This window comes from Aethalodelphis obliquidens, unplaced genomic scaffold (genome assembly GCF_003676395.1).
Source record: "Aethalodelphis obliquidens isolate GAN/ISIS:26980383/991018 unplaced genomic scaffold, ASM367639v1 scaffold26, whole genome shotgun sequence".
NCBI lineage: Eukaryota > Metazoa > Chordata > Mammalia > Artiodactyla > Delphinidae > Aethalodelphis > Aethalodelphis obliquidens.
In genome coordinates this window covers 23,823,012-23,851,006 of record NW_020837970.1, presented here as the reverse complement: position 1 = coordinate 23,851,006, position 27,995 = coordinate 23,823,012, and the positions used below count along the sequence as shown (strand labels likewise).

Genomic DNA, 27,995 nt, shown 5'->3' with positions numbered 1-27,995 from the left:
AGGTTTAAGAAGGGTGGTTTGAGGTCAACAAGAGGCCCCTGGAAAAATAAGGCTGTACTTGTTCTCACATTATAATTGACTTTGAGCTTTGAAAAGCTTGGCTGTCAATTCTGTGAATACAGTGTGCTGAAAATCACAAAGGGTTTATTAGGGAAAAATCCTTACCCTGTTTTCTGGGTATGTTGCCTGCTCATATAATTGACAGTGTGGATGTGATTAAAACCTTGGGTATCCTCTTGCCTAGCTCTCTCACTGTCTTGAGATGAACAACTTCACGCCCTTAATTAAGTCATCTCTCAAAGTTGACAGCCAATAAACAAGGACATCATCTCGGTGACTTCGAGAGCCCTATGGGCAGCAGAGAGGGACCTGATGCTGTGGGTCCTGGCAGGCTGGTATGGTGCCAGAGCAGACAGACTCCCACCCTGAAGATGAAAGGCCCACTGTCCTGGATGCACAGACAAGATTTCCACAGATGAAAGCGTTCCCACTTGGCCACAAGACACAGAAGGGCTCAAAAATTAAAGGACGTTATGTTCAAGGAAGAGTTTCAGTTAAAGGTCCAGAGACTGACTTCGTGCATCATCTATAAGGAGAGGGCTCCTTTCATGGGGAGAACCTAGTTAACCAATCTCATTGGTTAACATTGCCTTGGGTTTCCTCATTGATCTCTCATTCTCAGATTTGTTTTAGCAAATAAAGATGAAAGTCTTTGACATCTATAAATGATTGAATAATTAGCTCATAGCTAGAAAGGGTATTAGTTCTCATACTGGCAAAGGGCCAGAGGATGGGCCAGGTGTGACAGAAGCAAGCATTGCTTCCCACAGGGAAGGGAATGAATGACACAGGCACAGTTTGAGACTTCACACCACTAAAGGTCATGTGGGTAGTATTTAACACAGTGGTATATTTAATACAGTATTACTAATTGGTCTTCTCTTTCCCTCGGTAAGGCAAGAATGTTGTGCATCAGTTGTCTGTAACTCTTGAAGATTTATATAATGGAGTCACAAAGAAATTGGCTCTCCAGAAAAATGTAATTTGTGAGAAATGTGAAGGTAAGAATTTCTGAATGAGTCTCATAGTTCTGGTCCCTTAGATCTGGAAACAATTCTTACTGTTTTACAATTCAGAGAAAAATAATTTATCTTTTTAAATGTGAAGGTCAGAGATTGCAAACAGGTAGCCTGAGGGCCAAATCCATTTCATTTGGCCCTGTACATTTTTTATTTGGACTGCACATTTATTTAATATGTTGACAATTATTTTAAAAATAAAAAAATCAAGAATGGTTGACCCAACCTAGGGGTCGGCAGACTTTTGCTGTAAAGGGCCAGATGATAGGTATTTCTGGGCTTCGTGAGCCATGCAGTCCCTGTTGTAACTATTCAACTCTTATCGCAAAAGGAGCCATTGGGCTTCCCTGGTGGCGCAGTGGTTGAGAGTCCGCCTGCCGATGCAGGGGACATGGGTTCGTGCCCCGGTCCGGGAAGATCCCACATGCCATGGAGCGGCTGGGCCCGTGAGCCATGGCCGCTGAGCCTGCGCTCCGCAACGGGAGAGGCCACAAGAGTAAGAGGCCCGCGTACCACAAAAAAAAAAAAAAAAAGGAGCCATAGACTGTAAACAAGCAGATGACATACCTGTCCTTCCAATAAAGCTTTATTTACAAAACCAGTCAGCTGGCCATAGTTTGCTGTCCTTGATTTAAGTGTAAATGTAATTAACGTAATTTTTAAAAATCTGATTTTTCAAGAAAAGTCAGATCTGGTGACTTGGTCACACATTGTCCCACAGAGAAGTGGCTGGGCTGGGTAGCCACCCTTGTGGACAGGGCTGTTTTCTCCAGTCTCCACTGGTCACACGTAGGCATGTGTGTTCTTCCACCCTGGGGTGGAAGAAAACGCATTTGGTGGAGTTAAAGCAATGAATTTATCTTGGTATAGCCAAACGCACAAATGTTTGTGCTTACATGTTAACATCTGGATGTTGTCTGCTTGGCTAGAACCATCCAGGCTCTTCCACATGGCTTTTCATGGTTGTAAATAGTCAGAATTCAAACCCCAGTGTCCAATTTCATGGCTCATGATCCTTCTCTGGTGGCACCCAGCAGAGATGCTTCTAAGGGAAGAGCACAGCCTTGTTCCTGTCTCCCCACAGGCGTTGGTGGGAAGAAGGGATCTGTGGAGAAGTGCCCAGTGTGCAAGGGGCGAGGGATGCAGATTCACATCCAGCAGATCGGGCCGGGCATGGTGCAGCAGATCCAGACCGTGTGCATCGAGTGCAAGGGCCAGGGCGAGCGCATCAACCCCAAGGACCGCTGTGAAAGCTGCAGTGGTGCCAAGGTCATCCGAGAGAAGAAGATTATCGAGGTGCATGTGGAGAAAGGTGAGTCTGTGCAGCAGTAGCGCCCCACGCTGGTGGACGTGCATCTGAGGTGCTGATTGTGGGGCACAAGGGTTAGGTATCGGGGAAACGAGACACAGCACAAGTGGTATTTAAATGCCGTTAGAGTGTGCCGTCGGTTCTTCCAATTCCCAGGGCATCTTCCATTGACCCTCCCTGGCTTTATTTCCATCCATGTCACCTGCCAAAGTTTTCTTGCTTACAAAACTTCTTTGTAAGGTTTTCCAATGCCCTGGAAGTCACTTAACCTTGATTTTGGTTAATTGCCCTCTCTTGCCCTTCTCAAACTATTACTTTAGAGTCACTGGGAGTGTTATTCCTAATGGCTTTTGTCGCTCATTGGCCGTAAAAGCTTATCTAAGTCTTCACAGCTGTATGTCCCTTTTCTCCACACATTTCCCCTCGGTTGCAGCAGATTCTCCCAAATCTAGCACCTTCCTCCTGCTGTTCATTTTGCCTGGGGCCATCATTTTAGGGTCTTTTTCCCTCTTAGTTGTTCCCCCTGATCATTCTGTGGCTTCCTAATCCAGCAAATGTATTTAGGTGAGAGACCAAAGTACACAAATCAACACCCAAACCAGCACACACGTGGAGGGACTGAACACTGTGCCTGTGTGCACAGAGACTTAGTAGAAGGCCCCCAGAGCCCAGTGCTGCTTGTGCGTCAAGAAGCAGGCGGGGACCTTCTGCTCACAGTGCACTGTCAGCTGTGGCATCGCATGGCCAGGAGGGCGGGGAGTGCGCGGGGAACTTGCGATGTGGCGGCCTCGTTTCCCACTCTCCCTGCTGCACACTTGGCTGAGGAACCTCGTTATGCCGAGGAGAGTGAGGCCTCTTGGTCAGTGGTAATCCCAGCCCCAGGCCTGCACGAGGTTGGGAGGTTTGATGAATAAAGAACCCCCAGAGGGCTCTCTGTGAGCCTTCTTCAAAAGCTTTGTCGGAAGTATGGTTTTAAAGAGAAGTGGCTAATCAGAAAGGGATGATGTTTCATAGGTATGAAAGATGGGCAAAAGATACTGTTTCATGGAGAAGGCGATCAGGAGCCTGAGCTGGAGCCTGGTGATGTCATAATTGTGCTTGATCAGAAGGATCATAGTGTCTTTCAGAGACGAGGCCATGACTTGATCATGAAAATGAAAATTCAGCTTTCTGAAGCCCTTTGTGGCTTCAAGAAGATGATAGAAACACTGGATGATCGAGTCCTTATTATTACATCCAAATCAGGTAATGTTTCAAATGTGTTTCGTTGTAGATCTTCTGTACGTTTGGCATAATGATGCTGGCAGCTTAGCCTGGTTTCACATTCAAGGTTGACTTCTGTTGCACAAGTTAGTGTGACTTGATTTTATCTAAATTTAAAGTCATCACTAGGGACTTTTGAGAATTTTATGAATTTCTTTTATAATCTCCACGAAAAAAATTCAGTTTTGGGGAAAGAGCCTCAAAACAGGAATCTTGGGGATCTAAACTTCTACCTGGAGCCTTCAAATTAAATTAAATTTTTTTAAAAATTAACTTTTTTTTTTTTTTTGCGGTACGCGGGCCTCTCACTGTCGTGGCCTCTCCCGCTGCAGAGCACAGGCTCCGGACGCGCAGGCTCAATGGCCATGGCTCACGGGCCTAGCCGCTCCACGGCATGTGGGATCCTCCCAGACCGGGGCACGAACCCGTGTCCCCTGCATCGGCAGGTGGACTCTCAACCACTGCACCACCAGGGAAGCCCTAAAAATTAACTTTTGTATAATAATACACACCTGATAATAGGTGGTGTTTTTCTATCAAATGGTGATCTGTGCTGATTCATCCATGTTTCTCTAGCCTCTGTGTTGTCGATTACATGTGAGAGACATTTTAAAATAGAATTTTCCTGAAAAAAAAAAGACATTGCCTGCCAGCTTATCCTTGGCGGCTTCTAGAGAACCGCCCGTCTGCACACAGGCACAGGAGCTTGAGGGAGCTGCCTCTGGACCCAAAGGGTTCTCAAAGGCCTGAGAGCTCAGCCTGCCAGCATGTGTGTAGATGCCAGGCTCCCAGCTCCCAGGAGGGCTAGTGTTCACTGCAGTTGAGTCCATGCCTGGAAGGGGCTGTGAGGAGGCCAGGCAAATTGGAGAAGGGAGAGAGGCCAGGCTGGGGCCCTCAACTTGAAGCTGCCTCCGAATAGCACTTCAGGTCAGTTGTCCATGTCAAAGAATGTCTGGACAGGTGTGGTGGTGGCTGAGCCACCCAGACATCCGTGACCCCATCACTGGCCGTGAGCAGTGCCGCTCTGGTCCCCTCGCTGGCCACAGGGTTAGGGAGTGACTTCTCCTGTGGGTATCTGAGGCTTAGGCTAGAGGGATAGGCTCAGAGCTGGGATGGGAGGTAACCAGCCAATAAGCCTGTCCGAGGGCAGTGTAATTAAGACCCTAAGTCCAGTAGAGTGAGCCACCTTGCCTCCCCAGCCTCCATCCAGGGCTTTCCTGCCTCTGTGTCCATTTCTCTCTTCCCCTTTCTGGCCTGTTCTCTTTCTCTGCCACTCTCCTCTTTGGCTTTTTCTGTTTCCTCTTTTCTGGGTATAAGTGAAATGGAATTATATATCCAAGTCTTGATCAGAGGTTTGTTTTGGGTTTTTTTGCTTTTGTTTTTTACTTTTTATTTGGAAACAATTTCAGACTAACAAAAAGTTGTAAAAATAAAAACAGTATGAAGACCACGCATGTATGATTTGCCTATTGTTAAAATTTTACCCTGTTTGATTTTTCATTTCTGTGTTTGTGTATAGATATACTTAAGGATTGTGGAAAAGCACTGCAGTATAATGAAAATATGCATGAAAATTTAAAACACAGCACCTTCCTTTAGATTCCATTCTGTAAGCCTCCCAAGGTACCCAATTCCTCCCCTCACTTCTGTAGGAAAGTTTGGGGATCATAGTTCACACAAAACCCTAGGCCACAGGCTGTGAGAGGGTGTGTGCCCAAGACCCCTGGTATCATGTCCAAGACCCCCAACATTGTCTCAGACCTGATTCCAGTCCTTCGGGGAGCATGAGCTGGGCAGCATCTTTGGGGTGCTGTGTAACTTCTTTGCGAAAGCTAGTCCTTGGCCAAGCTCCCTGGAGCAGGGGCCTCTGCCATGGGATTGGAACCCAGTGTTCCTTGCTGCCTCCCAGCTGATCCCAGCCACAGGGAAACTGGGAGCCAAGGACGAAAGAGAGGAAGTGAGCCCCAGAGGGAAGGAAGTCGTAAACCCCGAGAAACCCATTTCCTTGCTTAGTTATAAGGAAGGGCAGGGTGTCCAGAAAACCTTCTGCTGGAGATTTCTCTTGTGCTTTTTCTTTTTGCTCATTTATCTTGTTTTGAGTTCTTTTCTTTCACCTCTTTTCTTGTTTTGGCTTATTTCTCTTTCCTTCATTTCCTCTTCTCTCTTCTGCTACTGAAGTGCCTTCCTCGCCAGAGGCCTTTAGGCTGTCTTGAGCATGGCTGAGAATCAGGAGATTAAAGAAAAAAGTGCCTTAAGAGCTTCACCAGGGTGTGATCCCCCTGAAGGCAGATTTGTACCTCACGGAAGAGCTGGCTCATCATCTCTTTCCTTCTCTTACACGTGGTTGCCCATGCTTGGTCCCACAGTTTCCCTGCCCCGCGGTGAGTTAGAAGCAGAAGCCTGAGGAGTTGTGCTGAGATCAACAAGAAGTGTGACACCTGACAGGAGCAAAGAGACAGAAAAGCTATTAAAAACAAAGCAAAGACCATAACAAGCCCAGCAGCCTGGGGCCATTTAGCTAATGGGCTCCTCCTGCAATCAGCAGCTCTGAGGGCCACATGTGAGTCACAGCCCTGCACTGAATGACCCCCAAGGAGAGAGTCCTTCACACCCTTTATTTTAAAAACTCCCATGAGATACTTTAAAAGATTTCCTCTTGGGGCTTCCCTGGTGGTGCAGTGGTTGAGAGTCCGCCTGCCAATGCAGGGGACACGGGTTCGTGCCCCGGTCTGGGAAGATGCCACATGCCGCGGAGCCTGCGCGTCCGGAGCCTGTGCTCCGCAACTGGAGAGACCACAACAGTGAGAGCCCCGCCTACCGCAAAAAAACAAAAGATTTCCTCTTGAGAGAGTTCATCCAGGGGAGTGGGATGCTGAATAAATGAGTGTTTGGGCTCCCCCCAACCATTTTTTCTGAACATTTGTTTCTTTGTCCATTTTCATTACTGAGCTGAAGAACATACTTTTTAAAGAGACCCTTTTATCCCTTTTCTTTTCATGTTTGGAAGGAAATGATATTTTTAGATTTGGGGGCAAACCAAGAGCTCTGGGGGGACTAAACTCCCACGATTCCTTTTGAAAAAGTGTAGAATTAAGATCCAGCCCACCAGCTCCTGGAGACTGCCTGTGGCCGGAGCCACCTTGTGAGCCCCCCACCCAGAAGGCTGGCTCTCCTGCCAGGTGGGGTCTGGCTGGACTCTGAGGCCCATTCCTGCTCCAAGCTCTGCTTGAGTCTGTGAGGAGCACACTCTCCTCCCACTCATGGGAAGGTTGTAGTGACAGCCTGACGCAAGAGGCAGGCTGACAGGTATCGCCCCTGTTTACCCGGACTGAGTGTTGACTCCCAGTTCACTGTTTTAAACCAACCTTATGATGGAGGCTTCAGCCCGCTCCTCCTTGGGTACACTGCAGGAGCCCCGTGCGTGGGTCAGAGAGGGTTCCACTCCCGCCCCCCTCCCTCTCATCCCCCTCACCCAGCCGGTTCCTCTGACAGGCATCCTTCTGGTCGGGACCAGCTTTTTAGTCAGATGCCCTGTGACCCCTGCCTTTGCCTGCTGCTGTGGGGGTGATGGTGTCTGCGCCAGGCTCTCCCAACACGGGGACTGACCTCTCCAGGCTGCCCTCCATCTTCCTGTTTCATAAGTAAACCTTCTCTGCGGCAGGTGAGGTGGTAAAGCACGGGGACCTGAAATGTGTGCGTAATGAAGGAATGCCAATCTACAAAGCACCCCTGGAGAAAGGGGCTCTGATCATACAGTTTTTAGTAAGTGCATGTGTTTTATTCTCATGGGACATATAATTAAATGCCTTAATTGGGAAGGGAAGAAAGAACTGCTCTTTCCCACCTCACCCTTTACAGGTTATTTTTCCTGAAAAACACTGGCTGTCTCAAGAGAACCTTCTCCAGCTGGAAGCTCTGCTCCCTCCTCGACAGGAAGTCAGGATTACAGATGACATGGATCAGGTGGAGCTGAAGGAGTTTAATCCCAATGAGCAGAACTGGCGCCAGCACAGGGAGGCCTACGAGGAGGATGATGACGGGCCCCGGGCCGGAGTGCAGTGCCAGACGGCATGATGTGGCCCGGTGCAGCGTGGCCCGGCCGGACTAGCACGTGATGAATGTATAAAGTTGGCACAATGAAAATGGCATCGCTTTAATGGCCTCGTGTTTGGGGTGTCCTGTGTATGTGTTCAGCATTCTCAACTGCTGAGTGTCTTTTTGGTTTTTCTTTTTTTTTCTTTTGGTTGTAACTTAAGTTATAGCTTAATTTATATTTAAATGTTTTAAGTGTAAATCACTCTAGTCTGCATATGGAATCTGTTTATTTACATTTTCAGGATATTTTTGAGATGCTAGTGACCGCACTGACACTTTGTGCTTCTAGTGGCTTTGCCATAGTTCAGTTCCACCAATAAAGCACAGCCCAGACGACAGCACTCAGCCCCCTACAAACCTCCAGGCATGAAGTGGGCGACCTGGCCCAAGTCTAGCTCTGCGGTTTCTTCCCCTCCCCACCTCCCTCATAATGGCAAAGTTACTGAGGGCATGATCTCAGGGCTGCTCATGTGACATTTCTGAATCTAGATTCTAGATGCTTCTCCTCAAGAATAAAAGCACATCTGTGGGTTGGGCTTGGCTGCAGTGCCTGGTTCACGCTGAGTGGGCTTCAGGGCCAACTTGGTTCCCACTGTCCTGTGCCCTTGAATGCTTGGAACGGGGTGTGTGTCTGATCATCTCTCTTGGAAGCTTCCTGAACCTTCCAGGCCTTGCGGTGAGGACAAACCAGTGTTTTAAATGAAACGCTGATAAAACTGTTTGCCTGCGCCCCCTGCACCTTGTTTTTTGTTGTTTTATTTTCTGTTGACAGCATTTGCAGTGCTCTCCCACCAAAGTGCTTACTTGTAAAGATAACGAAACCATCCATGTCTGCAGCAGCCTCAGTGCAACGGAATCCACGGGAGATGCTGGTGGTTCAGCCCTGTGGCACAGCCAGCTTCCCTGTCTGCCCAGTGATCCTGGATGACTTGAGGGTCTGGAAAGGCACCACCTCATTCTCCCAGATTGAACTCCCTTCCAAAGGATGGTTCCTCTCCTTGCACAGCCATATCACAAAGGGCTTCCTGCTCAAGGGATAATGTTTTAGTGAGAACTGAAGTTCTACTCTGGACCGCAGTCTGTATGGACTACCACTGTAAATGATAACTTGTTGGGAGGGATATTATTCATTAACTCCTGGCAGGCAGACTACAATTTAAATTTAGGGTTACCTCAACCTTTAGCCATTACTGCTCCTTTCCTTCCCACAACAGTCATGAAGAAAAACTCCTGCCTTCTAAGCTGCTGGGTTAAAGCAGAGGCCACTTTTCAGATCCACCCTTATTGGTTATACAGTATCTGAGAGTTTGACTCAGACCAGGGACCTCCCCAGGAGGGCCAAAGGGTAGATGAGACCCATGGCAGGTAGGTCCAGTGGATGGACCAGGCTCCAGCTGGCTAGTGGGTGGGCATAATTTGCTCAAAATAGGTATAGAAAGAGCCCACCTGTCCCACTTTGACCATCAGTCAGGAAAGACATAAAACCTATTCTTCCAACTAAGCCTATATGAAAATCAATTGACGAATGGACCACAACTCCAGGGTGTTGTTTCTGTGCTGTGACTTCCTAATAAATTATTGCTAGAAAACTGTCTAGTTGATGATGAGGCAAAATTACATTCAGCTCCTTGTCATGTAGAGAATTTGGAGGGTGTTGCTTAAAATTTATTCCACCTGTATATTTGTCACTTTAAAATTAAAATTGAGCTGGTATGAGAGACAGATGGTTTTGTTTGCTTGTTTTTTAATTTTCTCGAGCTCCAGTGACCAGTGCTAAGTGCCAGTTTGCCTCATGTTGGTTGATATAACGGAATGAAGTTTCCACTCTCACGGAGCTTATATTTTGGGGGTGGGGATCAATACAAACATCACGCAGTGATGACTGCAGTGAAGAAAGAGTAATGGGAAAGGGGCCAGGGGAAGGCCTCTACTGGGAGCTGCCCCTGAGCGGCTACCTGAAAGCGGTGAGACCTCTCAAGGTCTAGGCAGAGGAAGTGGCCAGGGCTATGTGGGTACAGGAAGGTGAACAAGGCAGAGGCAGGAGAGAGAAGCGAGGGGCTACCTAAAGAGCACGGGCTTGATGCTAAGGGTTATGGGGAGTTTGGAAGAAAAGCACAGGACCTGACATGAATCACATGAAGTTATGATCAGTAAAAAGCAACGAACTTCGGAGGGTTAGCTACTTACACCTTTCCTATTACACGCAGACCATGTCTCAAGTGGGTCGCCGAGGAGAAAACTGAGGTACACGTACCTCCAGGCAAGAGGTCAACCAGAGTAAGTACAGGTTTGAGCCTGTAGACACTGTCAAGGCAGTAATACCCACCCAGCAAGTTACAGCTTCTCTAAAATTAATAGGGTGAAAAAGAGTGTGACAGGGGACATTTTTTAATCTGTCAAATAGAAGAATGCCCAGATAGGACTACAGAATGTTCCCACCCAGTCACATATCCTGTTTCCTTCAGGATCCCATTCTGAAATAGATTAGCTTTTCTCTTACAGCTTCTGCATGACTCATTCCTTGGAAGAGTGAGCCTGAATTTCTGTACTGGAAAGTTCAGTAAGTGCCTGGATGTATTCATTTCTGAGGCAGATACTCGGTTTCACATAAGGATGCTGATTCCTCTCACTGTTCTACCAGTAACAGGGCAAATGAAAACGAAGCATGTTCAAGAACATGGGTGTCTGCATTAAGAACACTTTATGTTACAGTATGAATGGCGTTTCCAATAAAACATGAAAAGATTTATACTGTATCTACAAAATTTAAGTGTTTGCTACAATAAATGCTATATTTCTTTTAAACAAGCTAGAAAGGTAAGGAATGTCATGATCAATCTATACATTCTTTCTGCAGCATTAGCCTGGAAGATTGATGTTTAAGTTGGACAATCGTAGATGTGAATTTCCTGATCATCTCCGACAGACACAATCTTTGAGCCATTTCCATTGTATTTTACTCCCCAGACCTGTAAATAAAAAGAAAAAAAAATTCCACTAACACCTTTATTCTTTATGAATGAACATCCTTACTCTATTCTCATTATACTGAATCTAGAAAAACACTGAGATGAGGATGTTCTCGTGCTTTCTGCCTTTCCTCTAACCAGGGATCTTCTATTACTACTGTTTGATTATCATTCCACTCACCTCCCAACTCAAGAAAATTTCATTTCTAAACACAAATCAAGATATCTACAAACCTTTCAAAGATTCACAATCTAGGAAGTGACCTAATGCTGTGAAGATGGAACCCACAAGGGACCAGCATGTGGTCTCATTTATGTTTCCAGGAAGGAAAAGGCCCAACCACCCTGAGGTCGCTGCCTACAGGGATCATTGCAAACTGTGCTCCTCACCTACCTCCTCGGGCTCGCCCCCCCACGGTTAGTACTTCTCACTCTCTTATTAGAGGCCTATGAAACCTGCCTGTCCCTAGGAGCTAGATAACTTGGCGTCACACGTCATTGCTTTCATTTGCTATGTACTGAATTAACAGATTCACACCTCCTTCCCAGACAGAACTGATGTGGCAGGAGTTTTATCAGGTCAGCCTGTCACCCTACCCCTTAGTTGGGTGTTCTAGCCCTGATTTCAGTGCTGTGACTGGGCCAGGTGATGGCCTCATTTCCACTCCAAACGTCTTCCTCTGAGGAAAGCACCACACACTGACCTTCACCTGCCAAGCAACACAGCCAGCCAGGTCTTACTCCCTGAGTTAAATGTTTAAATCCAGTAGTGGAATGTCAAAATTAAACCCCCTCAACTTTGTTGGCAACAATTTAAGATTAAATGTAAAAAAGCATGAACAACTGTTAACTTTAAGCTGCATTCCGAAGAGATTATATGAGATTGCCATAAGAGCATTTAAAATATCTTAAAAGACAACTTTACACTGCCATGGGTATTTTATTTTATTTTATTTTATTTTTTTCGCGGTACGCGGGCCTCTCACTGTTGTGGCCTCTCCCGTTCCGGAGCACAGGCTCCGGACGCACAGGCTCAGCGGCCATGGCTCACAGGCCTAGCCGCTCCGCGGCATGTGGGATCTTCCCAGACTGGGGCAGGAACCCGCGTCCCCTGCATTGGCAGGCGGATGCTCAACCACTGCGCCACCAGGGAAGCCCCGGGTATTTTATTTTTTATACTACTTCCCCAAGACCCTTGCTATTCAAAGTGGTTGGAACCAGCAATGCTAGCCTCACCTGGAGCTTGTGACAAACACAAAAACTCAGGCCCAGGCCAGACCCACTGAATCAGCATCTGCATTGTTACCAGATCCCCAGGGGATTCCTGTGCACATTAAAGACAGAGAAGCCCTGCACTAGAATGCCTTTATCATTTCACATTCATCTTGGAAAGATAAGACTCCTATGAAAACAAAGCCTCTTCTCCCTAATTTAAAGACTGAAACAAAAGTTAGTAATATCACTAACTTCAAACAACCTGTAAGAATTTCTGGCTTCAAGTATATTCAAAGAAAAAAAAAATCACTTCACTTCTTTGGGCCGCTCCAAAAGAGAAAAGTGATGGCTGTGGAATGGAATGGAAGCTTCTGAGGAAGCAGGTTCTTCTTGAGCCAGCCATGGCCCAGCTGTACCCAGAAAAGGGCCCAGGCACGCCCCAGGCACCAGCTGCAGCATGTTTCAAAGAAGGCATTTTAAAGCTGTTGGCTAGTACCCGTTTTCTGGCCTACATAGGGACATATCATGCCTCGTGGGTTGCTAGGCTGACAGCACGTCCTGAGCCTCCGCACCCCAGAGTGCACACAGGAACACGGGCTGGATGGACATCCAAGCAATCAGAGTAGCTCAGCCCCAAGGGTCGACTGGTCTTGACAACCCAAGCAGCAAGGTTAGGAAAAGGAATGAGTTTTGGCACAGCGGTCAGACAATGCTAGCAATCCAAAGGAATATGAATGTTAATTATGCCATACCTGATCCTGGTGGTCAAAGAAGGTGTGAACACAAGTCCTCGTTCCAACATCCCAAACTTTTACACTTTTGTCAGATGAGCTATTTTAAAAAAGGGAACATTAGTATCAGAAAAGTTCTCAGACTGGTTTGAAGTTGGAAAGAACCTGATCAAAAATCCCACACTCCTTCACTCAGCCTACCTAGAGGCCCCCATGGTGCCTGGGTACACAAGTGGCCATCCAGGGCCCCAAAAGGTGGCCAAGGATGTGGGCATCACTGGCTGGCTTTCCCCTCTCACAGAGCAGCTATTTCCCTGAACTTCTGATCTGCCTGGCCTTCATATTAAATGTTCTCATCAGGAGTCTCGGATGAGAGTCCTATATCCGGATGGGAGGGAGGCCCGTGAGAGCTTCAAAATAAAGGTTCTCAGAGGCTTCTGTAAACCTCTGTGCAATGCTATTAAGCCATCCATCTCCTGTTTTTCAACTGTCTTGGCCATCCTGGGCCTAAACAACATTGGGGTCTCAAAGCACAACATTTTAAGAACAGATTTTCATATCTGAAGTTACTACTGTAACACAGGTATCCCTTAAGTAACTGTAGGTAGAAGCCTAGATTTATAAGGCAGAACTAAGAGCTGAGTTCAAAAATAATCCACTTTTGTTCCAGCTAAGGACAATTAACTTCACAATTTAAAAAACACTGCAGAAAACAAAGCCTATCTGAATTAAAAAAGGGTCTTCAAATTTTAAGGCAATTCATACAAGATGACCATCTTCATCTTCCTAACATTTTAGAAACTGATAAGAATCATAAGTACCTGGAAACAAAGTGTGTGTCATCAGGACAAAATGCAACGTTCAGCACCCAGGATGCATGGCCACTCAATGTGCCAGCCAAGTTAGCGTGCTGTCTGAAATGGGAGTTTCAAATAAAATGGAGAGGTTAACTTTTGGAATACAATCACTGAAATGGAAGGTATACTCTTAATTGCCCGTTTAATTGGACCAAATCTGCTATCCTTATAATCACCACAGTATTAGTTTAAAAATTCCCTTTTCAATGAAGTAGCATCACACACTGCAGAAACAAAATTTTCAACAGCATTAACCCCAAATATGTCAATGTCACCAAGAGCCAAAAATAAAATCCTGAACAAGCAGAGCTTAAAAAGCTCAAAATAAAGAAGGCTCAGCAAGCCAACTCCTAAGATGAGGAAACACAACCAGCAGGGGCAAGGAGGCCATCTCAGGGCAGTTGCAGGTTCTGACCCCTGCCCACCCAGTACCCTTTCCATATAGGGCCAGTGCCTTGTGTCTAAGGAATGTATCAAGATGTACTCTTTACAACAGATGTGGCTTGGATAGACCATTTTTAAGCTAACCAAGAACAAGACAGATCTAATTACTACAGTCATTTTCACTCTTTAAAAAAGTGAAATGAAATCACTTATGGCTGGAAAACAATCCTAAGACCCGACTGAGGCCAGCCAGCAGTTTCACCTCTGAACCCAGAAGAGTAGAGCAAACCTCAGTTAGGTACGAGGAGGAGAGGTGGCCTCAGTGGAAAGCAGTGGGATCACAAGAAGGTAAAAGTCCTAGGTGTTCATTCAGTAACAGCACCTTAGCCAAACCACCACCTCAGCTTGGGCTTCTCGCCTGCATTATGGGGACGCTAATCCGCGCTACCTTACCGGTGTTGGGAGGATGATGAAATTGTAGCACTGAAAGCCTTATTAAAGAAAACTGGATACTTAAGGAATTGCTGCTATTTATATTGGCTCTGCTACTGACAGGCAAGCACAGTTTGAGAGAGGCATCTTCCCCCCAGACCCTAACACCCTCATTCAGCTCTAATTCCAGAAGCTGCAGTTCTCATTCCATGTCTCTTTGACAACTTTTCGTCCTCCAAAAGCCCCCAAGTTTAAACTCCCGAAAAACTCTCACAGGCCCATAAAAGGACATGCACGTGGATGATCGTGGTTGTGGCACCCGTCGTTCACCCGTCGTTGGGAAGAAGTGTAACATACGCACCCAGTGGATTAGAATGCTACCTTTGGAAGCCAGGAACCAGAGGCACACGGATTGCAGTACTGAGTCAAAGCATCACACACACGTCAAACACCGTATAGGGGAGACCTCAGGGGTGAAAAGGAGTGGGGACTGAGAAAGACAGGGGGAAACAACAAGAGAAAGGGCCCTTGCACAGGCTTCCAATGAAACAGAGCCGTGAACTGAAGATTAACTCACTTCTATACCTGTGGTCAAAAACCAACAACAAAAAAGCTCCCTCATCTAGACCTGCTGCAAGCTGGCTTATGAACTGACAGTTCCCTAACTAGGGCAGAGAAGTACCTTCTAGAACACCCCTAGAAAATGGATGTTCTAATTGTTTACCATCACTCCAAGCCAGCTACAGCCCATGGCTCCATCTCCTCAACTGTACACTACTTACCTACCTAAAAGAATTTAAAATCACAACAGACAGGATGCCTGAAAAAAAGTAGCAAGTATGTGATCCTAGTAGGTAACCCATGCACGTCTTCCTCCATAACATTCTAAGCTCAAAGCAGGGACGCTGACAGGGGAGGAATGACTGGGGAGACTGAGCGTCTGACAGGACCTGAACACAAGTCTTTCCTAGACCCAGAGAGGGAGCAGCACACTTGCTAGGGCTCCTCCTAATGATAAGAGGCAAAACAGGCATTGGTATTAAGTGAGAAGCCTTGAATCCCAACAGGTAACTTACACATCATAGATCTTGATGTAGCCATCATCTGAAGCAGTGACAAGGAGCTGCGAATCCGGGGAAAAAGTCAAGGAGCGAATGGGCATAGCGTGGCCTGAAATTCACAAAGACGCTTGTTAACTAATACAGTGTCCACTAACTGTGTCACTTTTAATGACTGTAAGTCACTGGGTTGCACTGCCCAGCTGTTCAGTCAGAGAGGGTACTGACTGGACCCTTCCTTCTAATGCTCTAGAAACATGCACATAACCCAGGCCCCTCCTGCTGGAGCCATTTCACCTCAGATCCCTTCCTTGACCAACTGGACCTCAGCACACATTGCTTAGAAGAAACTCCTCTGCCACAGATATGGCCAAACATGGAAATATGCATCGTTTCTGATTTGCAAGGTTGAACAAATAGGATGCTATTTCCCTACCAAATCCTTTGTTGTAGGGTAAAGGATACACTGAAGAGGTAATATATCCTCTTGGTAGGATTCAGAATAGTACAAAAGAATACAGAGTAGAAGTCGCCCTCCAGCCCTTCCCCTGTTCTAGTACCCAGTTCTCCTGCCCAGAGGTCATCAGTGCAAAGGGTAGGCACAGCACTTTCATCTACCTTCAAATTACTGACAAAAAGCAGTTATTTTCTAATCACAAAGTTCTTTAGAACCAAACATGACAGAAATAAGACACTCATATAGCTAGGATATATTAACACATAAATAAAAGGCCTGTTCACCAAAAAAAGCATTTAACACTGGTACAAGAGCTAATATGTCTAGGTTATAACTAGTGACAAAACTGAACCTTAGAGGCATTTGAGATCTCCAACTGAGATTGATGTTTTGCAAATCTAATGCTCATTTGCCATTTAGCAGCATTTTAATGAAAGAATACGTCTTCCTTTGTGATCTGATAACCCAGTTTGCACAAAATAAACGATGAACCACACCTTCCAGCGTGTGCAGAAGTTTCCCGGTTGCAATATCAAAAATATTGATGATTCCGTCTATGGCTCCACTGGCCAGATACTTCCCATCAGGACTCTGCGCAGAGAACATATTGAGATCATTTGAAGCTCCATATTGTTAAGCCATCCCCACCAAACACAAGCAATCTGCTGGCTGCAGGTCTAACTGGCTGACTGGCAAACCATGCCAGTAGCTGCCTGACAAGACCAATGCAGAACGCTTACCAAGGAATACAATGGGCTAGAAGAGTAAACTGAAAGAATCAGAGAGAGAAAAAGTGAGCAACGTTTCCTTACATATGCAATACTAAGAATGAATTTTCCTCTTGTGTCCAAAGAATATTCCTTTTTCCCACTTTCCACACCAAAAATGTTCACTTTCCCCACATGAGTTCCTGTGGCCAGATACTGGGAATCAGGAGAAAAGGCCAAAGTCCAGGCATCCACTGAACAGAAAAAAGAAGGGAAAAAACTATAGTGAGAAAAGACGTGACTTTAATTTTAAAAAAGTTGTGAAGATATTAATTCTATACCAATTTAGTTTAAGGGCGTCTTAAATTTTTACTAAAAATGTAGATAGACAGGACAATACCAAGTGTTAGCAAGGATGTGGAGAAACCAAAATCCTCATACACTGGTGGGAAAATAAAATGGTACAGCTACTTTGAAAAACAGTTTGACACTTTAAGTAAAAACACTTACCATAATACCCAGCAGTTCCACTCAGAAATGAAAACACATGTCCATGCACAGACTTGTACCTGAATGCTCATAGCAGCATTACTCAGAATATTAAAAAATTGGAGAGAATCGAAATGTCCATCAACTGGTAAATGGATGAACAAAACGTGGAATATCCCATAATGGAATACTCACTGCTCAGCAATAAAAAGGAACCAACTACTGATACATGCTACAACACGGATGAACCTCAAAAACATTATGCTAAAGAAAGAATGAAGATGTATAAGACAATACGATTTCACTTATGTGAAATTTTTCAAAAAGGCAAAACTATAGGCACAGAAAGCCGATCAGTGGTTGCCTGAGGCTGAGGGTGGGAGCACAGATTAACTATAAATGGGCACGAGGGAACTTTTGTGGGGCATGGCAGTGTTCTAAAACCGAATTAGAGTGGTTTGCACAACAGGCTGCACAACTGTGGAAATTTACTAAAACCTGTTAAACTGTATACTTACAATGGGTTAATTACAGAGTGCAATTATAGAGGTGAAAGTCTACCTCAATAAAACTGTAAATAAATGAAAAGGTACCAGAAATACTCTTATATAAAACTGTAATATGACAAAGTATTTACCACAAATTAACAGAGAATAAGGACTGGAAAGAGGCACTGCTTGTTTAAAAAAAAATCAGCTAGTTTTTAAGTTATACCACACAGCCTAATTTCAAGCGTTCTATTCAAATGTTATTTGTGTATCACAGTACTTCTGTGTAAAAGTCTCCAGACTCATGGGCAGCCTGGGTAAACACATGTGCTTTGTATTTCCATCTGGACCACTGATAATATTTTAGCATTTCTTTTCTCAGCTACATGGGAACCTCTTCATAGGCAACCCCAAAGAGCTTTGGGAGCTTTCGGGGGCAGAGCCTAGAGGCCAAGGAATAATCTAGTTGTCCAGTGCTAGTCTAGGTCCCTTTGCCCATACCCACTCTTATATGGGAATGTACCCTAAGTCCTGCCCCTCCTGCACCTGCCCAGAAACAGTACTTGTTAGATCAAAGGGAGAGGAGAGAAAGGCTCCTTCCCATGTCACTCTCCTTATTCCTGGGGCAGGGCTCAAAGAGGGCCCTTCTCAGCCCAGGGGAGAGTGAAGGCCTCTCTGAGCTTAACTCATGGTAGACAGGGGCTCCTAGCACAGATGGGTCAGCACCATGTTCCACGGTGAGTTTTAAAATAAAAAATCTCTCACAATTTTTTTTTTTTTTTTGCAGTATGCGGGCCTCTCACTGTTGTGGCCTCTCCCGTTGCGGAGCACAGGCTCCGGACGCGCAGGCTCAGTGGCCACGGCTCACGGGCCCAGCTGCTCCGCGGCATGTGGGATCCTCCCGGACCGGGGCACGAACCTGTGTCCCCTGCATCGGCAGGTGGACTCTCAACCACTGTGCCACCAGGGAAGCCCTCTCACAAATTTTAACACACATATTCAAAGTAATAATAAATAATTTAGCTCTATCACTTTTCTTATGAAATATTTGTTTTAAAAAGGAAATTAACTTCAACAGGGCTCAATTAACCAAGAAGATCCGAAAAAGCTTTTATAATCAATCTCTCAAATAACTGCTCTTTAATATCTATCTTTACTCCTAAATGAGTAAAGCATTATTCTAACAGGATTGTTTTCTTATTCCTATCATAATTAACTGTTTACAGGTATAATAGTTACTAGAAAATCTGATTTTTATTCCTTGAAGTTTAATAAAATCACACTTTTGAATTATTTTTACATTTGCCTATTAACTGTTTGATAATATAGAACTTTTAGTGGCCAATATCCTTATACTCGAAATTGAAGGAATTTTTTTTTTTGGAATTTTTATTCCTCCATTAAAATGTGCAGTCTAAAATTTATTTTAACATTTGCATAATAAATCACTAAGTTCCACCTCATCAGCAAAAGAGTAGCTTTTCTTTACATTGGGACATCTTGAACCATCTGATGTTGAGAGGCCCCTATGCCTCCGCCTTTGTTCTTCTTCAATGTCAGTTTGCTGGAGCTACAGGATGGGTGAGGTGCCCAATGGAGGATCTTCCCCTTCATCTTCCCTTTCTTCTACTTCCTCACTTTCTTCTTCAGGATCTGAGATTTTCTTTCTTGTCTTTTTCTCCTTCTTCTGTTCCTTCTTTCACATTCTCCAGGCATATTTTCAAGATAGGTATAATGTAAATGCCCATTTCCCTACATTCATTAGACCTAGACTTACTAGTTTTACCTTCAGATGAATTCAATTCAGCCACTCCTTAGTTGTCAATAGCAATGCTTGCTTTTATTACTCACCCAAATAACTGTTGTTTAATGGTCTGGTATAGTTTAGGAATATTCCTATCCAAAAAGAAAATAAACCCAACCCTCTACTCATCTCAGTATCTTTTTTCTTTCCTAACAGTAATCTTTCAATGATCATTTGCCACACGTGGAACCAGTATGTAGTTTAAGGTACTATTTGTCAGGGAAGGCAAGGTGGATACAGACACCATCCTCTTCCTTGGAACCAATCCAGTAATCATTTCTTCAGCTGTGGTGTGCCCGGGGTGGGGGGGGGCACAAAACCACGCAGTGACCTTGGCGTCATGGGAGGGCTTAGGTGTCCAATATGAAAAGGCAGCAACAGATCTGCCTCTTCCTCCTCTCAGCTATAAAGCAGAGTCTTAACAGACTTTGTGGGCTAGTTTGGGGACCCAAGTCCTCTGTAAGAGATTTCAACAGGGCAAGGACACATGCAAAAACAATCATCTGGGGAGTCAGAGTGTCTGGGTAGCTTTTTTCAAATACATATCCCAGCCCACACACCCCAATAACTGTGATTCAGTGGATCCAAAATAGGGATTGGACATATGCATTATTTAAAAAGCTGTAATAGTTAAGAATCAGAGACATGGAACATTGCCACTGAGGGGAAATGAACTCAGTTTCCAGACAACCCAGAGTCCTTAAAACCCTCGGACCATCATTCTTTCCAGAATAAGTACAGCCTATAGGGTCTACTGAACATAACCAGTGGGAGACAAATCCACCTGGGTCTCCAATCAAGGGAATTAAGTTAAGGAAATCCCTGAGCAGCTCTTCCGTAGTCAACCCACAGAGGGGTGTGCCAGAGAGGGACCAGACTCTCTGTACTCTCTACCGGTCATCACCTATTCTGGTAGAACAGGCTCTGCTCATGAATGCTATGCAGTCATTTACAAGTAAATATAAGGCTACAAGGAATCCTGAAATGTCATGTTGCTTGTTCCACATTAATCCAACCTACTGAAATCATTAGCTTCCATTACCTCAGATATTTATCAAGGCTAATGGACAAGATTATGCTGTCCTATAGAACTTAAAAAAACAAACAAACAATGGATTTGTTTCTTTAGAAGTTTCATATATCTATCATATACTAGAAACAGGCACTTTAATCATAATTAGTAGAGATTACCATGATACAGATCTATGAGGACACAGTGCTTTATGTTCTAGACCTCTATAAGGCAGTGAATGTATCAATTCAGAATATAGCAAACAGAGGACCTCTGGACCATTCAAACACAAGTCCACAATCCCAAATCAGCAATTCTGAAACCCAAAGGCAATGAAAACTGTAAGTTTAAAAAAATAATTTTAGTACTTAAATTCATTTGGTAATAAAACCTGACCTGAACTGATGTAAGGCTATTTATAGCGTGTATATACCTCTCTTAGTGTAAATACTCATGTTTAGTCGCTGAGGTATCAGTATTTGATTAGAGTGCTGCCCCCAGCCCCACTGAAGGTATTACATGACATACAGTTCACGCACCCATATTACCAGTCTCAAATCCAAAAAATTCTGAACTGTAAAATACATCTATCCCTAAAGGTTTCAAAAATGGATTGTAAACCTCTAGTATCTTCTCTAAGAGTAAAACTCTTACCAGGTCCTGCATCTATAGACTTTATCTGTTTGCCGTTTTCCAAGTCCCAGAGACGAATATGAGCATCAAGAGAACTGGACGCAGCAATGGGCAGGGTGTGGCTGATGTCCACAGACACCACACCCAGCTGATGGCCCTCCAGACTCCACTGTAGGTCCAGCTTCTCATCACGCCTTCAATGGGGGACAGAGAAATGGATTTCTTCACACACAACACATTGTACCTGGCATCTGAAATTCTGGGCCCCTGTAAGTATGCATTACCAATGGTCTGTGAAAAGCAGAATCAGAGAGGAAATCAAGAGCCACAGAACACCAAATGCAGCCAACTTTTAGCCATGAGACTTTTTTTTTTTCTTAAACTATAGGGCCTGAACAGCGAATAACAGGAAAACGAGTGAGAGAAAAATAATCTGCCTTTGTATACCACCATACTACTATTGCTTTCTTGCTCAGAAAACAGTTAATACTTCTCTGATTGCAATTTGGGAGCCCAGAAGTAAAAACCCCAATTTCCAAGGCTGCATGTTAGAGGAGAGGGCACTCACCATTTCCAGACCTTCACCAGGTCATCCAGGGATCCTGTGACCACCGTCTCAGAGTTTTCTTTCTTGTTTGTCCCCCAGGCAACTGACCAAATGGCATCATCATGGGCTAGAATGGAAAGCGCTTCATTTTAAAAGTCTTCATGCAACTTCTAAACTGAATGTGCTAAGATGAAGCTGAAATACTGTTACAACAACTCTGAGGTAATATCTACCTGTATCACTTTATTGTTTTGCAAACTGCTTTCTCATACAGCTTTTATTATAACTGTGGAGGCAGATATGAAAACTGGAGGTTCTGAAGAAGCTACTTGCCCCAAATCACAGGTTACCAGGTAGGGCAGCAGTACCATAGTAATCCAATGTCCTTTCTACTTTAGCATGCTGTCCAACATGCATTAGTTTGGAATGGCTCTCACTTAGCTAAAGTGAAACCCACCCCAAAAAGAGATCTAAAGTTGATAAGAGTTATTTCTTAGAGATCCTTGGAAACCAGTAGGCAGGTCTGAAAATAAATAACTAAAGCAGCTTCCACGCATGAGTTGCCTTTTGCCACAATGTCTATTATGTTTAATGGGCCAGTTATTACTTTAATCCTTTTATAAGTATTACCTCAGCCACAACAACCCTATGAAATAGGTACTGTGAATAGTATTTTCATTTTACAGATAAGGAATCAGAGGCTTAGAGAAGCCTAGTAGCTCACCCGAAGTCAAAAGCTAAGAAGAGGCAGAACTGGGATTCAAACCCAACCTCTCTATTAACTAACGTCCACTTTAAATTCTAAGTCTTTAAGTTGCATATCTGGCAGGCCATGCCGGTGGGTCTGCAGACCTGGTGCAGGAATATAAATGTGACAAGTGCACAAGGTGGCTTTCTTCATACCTGGCAGCATTTCTCCAGGAACACCTTTTCAAGATATGAATACAAGGGCATTCAACTTAAACAGCTGTGAGTTACATACATGGCTTCCGTTACAATCCCCACGCGACCCAAGCCTGCTAGCTTGCCAGCCGGATGGCATTCGCTGCATACAAGGTAGCTGACTGGCATGCCTGACTAGCTCCTAGTTACCTATGCTAGCTAACCTGAAAGAATGCTTTTGGCTTAAACTTTAGACTACCTAAATGTCACCTACTTAAAGTGGAAGAGCTTTTATTAGGCATTCCACAAATTCCTCCAGGCTTTACCTAACTCATCCAGGCTGTGGTGGAGAAATGGGATACATGTGAATAGTCCAGGCACATACTCCTTTTCAGGTATGAAGTCCGGTATCACTGGCCAGTTACCTTTCTAGACTGAACTCTGACCTGCCTCCTGCTCCCATTCCCACCACTGTCTCCAATGCACAGCCCCCAGCCCACCCCCCACACTCAGTAGTCTTGACAGAAATTCACCTCGCTGTTACTATATCCTTCACTTTCATTGAGGGTCAAAGGTCCTCTGCACTTGTTGTAAATGAAGGAGCCCGATAAAAACCCCCAAGAGAACTTCTGAGTTCAGGGCCAGGCTCAAGTTTACCTCCCCAGATGAGCTGTGCCATTAACAGATTTCTGAGACTCAAAGCGTTTCCTTCTTTCACTTTGATAGCTGGGAAGCTCAGAGTTCCTCAGGTGGGAAAGCTTTCCTCAGCCTGGAGTTCTCCGGTCTGTCATTTGACTCCTGCTTTTTCTTTTAAGTTAGTGGCTTGGTTTTTGTTGTTGTTGTTGTTTGTTTTTAAGTGTATTTGTTTTCAGCTGCTTCTGCCAATGTTTCTGCAGAGTACAGTTGGAAACTGCATGTCTGGTCAGCATGACAAAAACCTTACGCCAGGGACAACAGTTTTTCATAGGTAAATTTGCTTGAACAGGCAAGCTGCTTACCTTGCTCTTGTTTGAAGAGAATACTGTACTAAAAAAGAACAGAAGACACATTGAACCAACGGTCAGATTTCAGATGTGTCCCATCCCTTCCCTAAAACACCCCCTGGCACCCAACTCACCGCCCTGCCCCCCGGTAGATATAGTCACCACAGTGTTAGCTGCTTCCCCTGCCTGATCTCTTAGGAGCTCCTTGATTCCTGCTCATGCAAGGTTTGTAGAGTCATACCAGAAAAAAATTAGTTCTTTAATTTTAGACAAACTATTGTCTCTTCTCCCTAACCACTATTACCAACCCAAAAAGGAGAGTAGTAAATTACGTGTTTTTTCCTGCTCTGATCACCAGGAAGCTCAGAGTCCAGTTTGCAGCTTAATTTTTGCAGCTGTATAAAACCACACAGTCTGCATAACCTGTTAACTCTGTCCCTAATTTATTACAAAGATATGTTTCTCTTTTTCTGATCTTTGTTTCTTTCTCGTTTTTGTGTACAAATTCTTTTAAGCTTCCTCAATCCCTTTGTAAACTGTGGTACAGACTTAGATAAAATAATCCTCCTCTTAGTGTTGTGCATTTTACTAGTGCCAGCTACCCGCTGGTGACTAGGTGCCCAGGGTCACCCTACTCTTCAGGAGAAGAGCAGGAATCAGATGCTAGTTTTCTGACTACACACCCAGACAACGTACTGGGCTCGAACCTGCCAAAGAGACCAACTGATATTCTTTCTCTCCATAGGCCTTACCTGGTTGGTCATTTCCTTAACCAAGGATGAAGGGCTAAAGGCCAGACAGCTCTGTGGAAACAATACCAGGGTTTCAGTAAGGGGGTGTCATCAGGACAGAGGGGGCTACAGAAGGTTCCCCTTGATCAAGAAAATAAGGCAACTCTTTGGCAGAGTTGCCCGGACACTTTTCTGTGGATCAGTCCCAGGGGCCCCCTTCACAAGCCCTACCAGGTGGCACGGACTTCTTTCTCAACTAGTATCTATCACCTCTCATGTTTTCTTCTCCTCAAGTTGACTACAGAGAGGGACCAGTCTCCCTCCTTTGCTGCTCTTCAGAGAGATAAAAACCACAGGACCTTTTAATTTAAAATTTTATTTATTCAAAACTCAACAAGCAAATATGGGGGAGCAAAGTTCTTAGAGTTCATGCGGGGATCTCAGCCAAAAATGCCTATAAGAGCCAGTAGGCATGTAAATGAGGACATGAGCTAGAGGGAGACACATGTCTCCCAAAAGGTGCTGAAGTCTTTAAGGACTTAGCTCAGCTAAACACAAACTTAACCATAGGAATAGATTTAATTTCTCAGGCTATAATAAGAGTTCTCGATCTTTTTTGTGTGTGCTATAGACCCTCTAGCAGCCTTGTAAAGCCTATAAACCCCTTCTCAGGATGTTTTTAAATACATAAAATAAAATACATAGGATTAGAAAGGAAACCAAGTATGGGCCATTCTTGTTATTCCAGGCAGTTATGTTCTATAACATCACTGAACACCGAATTAGTGAACACTGACTGATCCACTGCTCCTAAGGGAGACACTGCATTAGGTTCCTGCAAGACTCTGATAATATTTTTGGTAACCAAACAATATGTAACTTTGTTTTATGCATGTTTCTCAAAACTACAATGAGGTATCACCTCACGATGGTCAGAATAGATATTATCAAAACATCTAGAAACAATAACTGCTGGAAAGGGTGTGGTGAAAAGGGAACCCTCCTGTACTGTTGGTGGGAATGTAAACTGACACCACCATTATGGAAAACAGTATGGAGGTTCCTTAAAAAATTAAAAACAGAACTACCATATGACCCAGCAATCCCACTACTGGGCATATACCCTGAGAAAACCATAATTCAAAAAGAGACATGTACCACAATGTTCACTGCAGCACTATTTACAATAGCCAGGACATGGAAGCGACCTAAGTGTCCATCGACACTTGATGATGATGAATGGATAAAGAAGATGTGGCACATATATACAATGGAATATTACTCAGCCATAAAAAGAAATGAAACTGAGTTATTTGTAGTGAGGTGGATGGACCTAGAGTCTGTCATACAGAATGAAGTAAGTCATACAGAGAAAAACAAATACCATATGCTAACACATATATATGGAATCTAAGAAAAAAAAAGGTACTGATGAACCTAGTTGCAGGGCAGGAATAAAGATGTCGACACAGAGAATGGACTTGAGGACACGGGGTGGGAGGGGGAAGCTGGGGCAAAGTGAGAGTAGCATCGAAATATATACACTACTGAATGTAAAATAGCTAGTGGGAAGCAGCAGCATAGCACAGGGAGATCAGCTCAGCGCTTTGCGATGACCTAGAGGGGTGGGATAGGGAGGGTGGGAGGGAGGCTCAAGAGGGAGGGGATATGGGGACACTTGTACGCATATGGCTGATTCACTCTGGTGTACAACAGAAACTAACACAATATTGTGAAGCAATTATACTCCAATAAAGGTCTATTAAAATAATAAAGACACCTTATTTTACGTTGGTAATTCATTAATACTGAACTTATGGCTAACAGCACCAAAATGCTTGCCTATATGAAGTTTATCTACACGTGTGTTTTCTCCATAAGGCACATCACAGTCTTCCTGCACTTAGGAACACTAAGAGTACTTTAGCACTGTGCTTGGGGGGGCCATTTTAAACACTGAAATTACCAATAAAAGCACAAAAATCCAAAAATCATGGCACTAACAGACTGAAAACAAGACACTTGTTTACAGCATGAGAACTGAAGCAAGAAGGCAGAATGTTTCCTTGTTCAACTGCAGCTGAGAATGTGTGTCAGTTGACTCAAAATTTTCACCACCTCACACATGTCCAAGAAAGACCGCAAAAGCACTGCAAGTACTGACTTGGGGCCTACAAATAAATTTTAACATGTAGATGAATTTGCAAATACAGAAGCTGAGAATAAAGATCAACTGTATACCGAAATAAAATTTTACCAAATACAAAAAAAAAAAAAAAAATTTTACCAAATACAAAAATTAAATTTGTGATAGCATAACATGTGATTCTTAATTTACACATTACATAACAATATCTAGCAGCAAGTCTAATAACTACCGTAATATCAAAGTTGTCATGAGCTTACACAGTATGCTAAGATATGAAAATATCTGTAATTTCTATTGGTGACAAAGTCAACCTGTCAATACTGTGGTTTGCTGACAACATTCCTAATCGAAAGAAACGCTAAATTTCAGTTAGAGGTTAGAGAACATAAGGATGCAATTTTTCTTCTCATCCAAGTTCATGGCTCCCTCAATTCTATCCATTGACAGAGGAGACCATACAGCTAAGGCATCCAGGTTACTTGCTTTAAATTTGTAAACCCAAAAAGGCTACCGTGAAGGTTTTCCAAGGATAACAGAAAAAACAAACAAACGATTTGTAAATAATCTTTGCCTGTGAAGATCTCAATCAAGTTGGTAGTGCTTAATTTGTGACCCAAGAACAGGATCTTGGCCAGGGTAGGAAAGACAGGCAGGAGCTCAAGCCAGTTTTGCTGAAATGAACAGTATTACAACTCTGCTTGGGCACCAGCCCTCTGCCCAGTGAAGCAGAGGCCTACCCTCTCCCCTTCCAAATCCTGCCTCACATCCCTGCAACAGAGAGAAACAAAAGAGTAGGAAGGTTTGCAGGAAGCCAACTCCATGAAGCCAGCCTCCTCAAGACAGAGGTGTGCTTCTATCAATGAATGCACGTTTGAGGATATACCATGAGTCAGGCTCTGTTTTACGTTCTACACATAGGTTAGCTCACTGAACCCTCTCACCCCACTTAGTAGATATTCTTATTATCACCTCTACCTTCCTGATAAGGAAAGTGAGACTCAACAGAGGTTAAGGAAGCTTCCTAAGGTTAGTCTGACAGTAGAAGGTGGATACAAGCTATAGTATAGGCCACCAAGCTACACTACCTCTTACATCAGTTTCTTATCCTCTAATAATTTAAGAGCTAAGAGGACCCCAAAGCCCTCTCTTGCTACCTTCTCTCTTAAGAGAACTTTCCTCCCAACTTCCTAGGCAGAATTCATTGCTCCCTCCTCAGTGTTTCTAAAGAACTTTACACATGTCCCTATTAAAGTACTCAGGCAGGTCAGCAACCCATAACACTACATGGTACTTGAAATAAAGATAACTCAGCCTGTGCTTGTACCTGTGCAGCTCGCTACCTAAGAAGACAGCGTGGCCCACCACTGGAAAACTTCGGTTAAGACAGTCGTTCCGTCTACGGACACTGAGACCTTTACTGCAGAGAAAGCAGCCCTAATCTCGAGGCTGCAGAGAACACCCTCAGGATGCAAGATGAGGCCATCTACCCTCTCCCCTTAGGCCCCGCACGTCGAGAGGCCAGGATAAATGGAGTCACGGAAGCCACTACCCTCGGGCCCCGCAGCCTAGAGCATTCCTGAGCAAACCGTCTTAGAGGCAGCCTCGGGCCCACCCTCGTTCACCCGCCCTCCAGCCTGGGCGGTTAGCGACTGCCATCCCCACCGCTGCGCGGACCAACTCACCGCTTCACTGCCCGGCTGCACGGCCCTGCGGCTCGTCTG

At 44.4% G+C, this 27,995-nt stretch overlaps 2 protein-coding genes across 6 annotated transcripts in view; one reads left to right on the top strand and one right to left on the bottom strand.

Moving 5' to 3' along the window:
- DNAJA4 (DnaJ heat shock protein family (Hsp40) member A4) overlaps positions 1-9,464 on the top strand; it is a 16,595-nt gene extending 7,131 nt beyond the window's left edge. For 3 of the 4 annotated variants that reach the window (XM_027123730.1, XM_027123728.1, XM_027123729.1), the window contains 5 exons: positions 957-1,061; positions 2,164-2,391; positions 3,403-3,633; positions 7,313-7,413; positions 7,510-9,464. In XM_027123730.1, coding sequence (XP_026979531.1) covers positions 2,220-2,391; positions 3,403-3,633; positions 7,313-7,413; positions 7,510-7,725 — 720 coding nt within the window. In that variant the 5' untranslated portion in view covers positions 957-1,061; positions 2,164-2,219 and the 3' untranslated portion in view covers positions 7,726-9,464. Of the gene's footprint in view, positions 1-956; positions 1,062-2,163; positions 2,392-3,402; positions 3,634-7,312; positions 7,414-7,509 lie in introns of those variants that run through there. The other variant, XR_003436492.1, reaches the window with a different exon arrangement.
- On the bottom strand, positions 5,777-27,995 carry SKIC8 (SKI8 subunit of superkiller complex). 2 transcript variants are annotated; one of them, XM_027123731.1, is made up of 13 exons: positions 27,957-27,995; positions 24,147-24,197; positions 23,410-23,437; positions 21,551-21,656; positions 21,004-21,176; positions 16,662-16,810; positions 16,347-16,440; positions 15,411-15,504; positions 13,483-13,575; positions 12,683-12,761; positions 9,934-10,715; positions 8,551-8,771; positions 5,777-6,089 (listed from the first exon to the last, which is right to left on the bottom strand). In XM_027123731.1, the coding sequence occupies exons 2-11, from the start codon at positions 24,156-24,158 to the stop codon at positions 10,626-10,628; spliced, it is 918 nt and encodes a 305-aa protein (XP_026979532.1). In that variant the 5' UTR covers positions 24,159-24,197; positions 27,957-27,995; the 3' UTR covers positions 5,777-6,089; positions 8,551-8,771; positions 9,934-10,625. The 2 variants fall into 2 exon arrangements, with proteins under 2 accessions (XP_026979532.1, XP_026979533.1); XM_027123732.1 differs by lacking the exons at positions 5,777-6,089; positions 8,551-8,771; positions 24,147-24,197; positions 27,957-27,995 and adding an exon at positions 23,069-23,301 and having other exon boundaries at positions 10,429-10,715.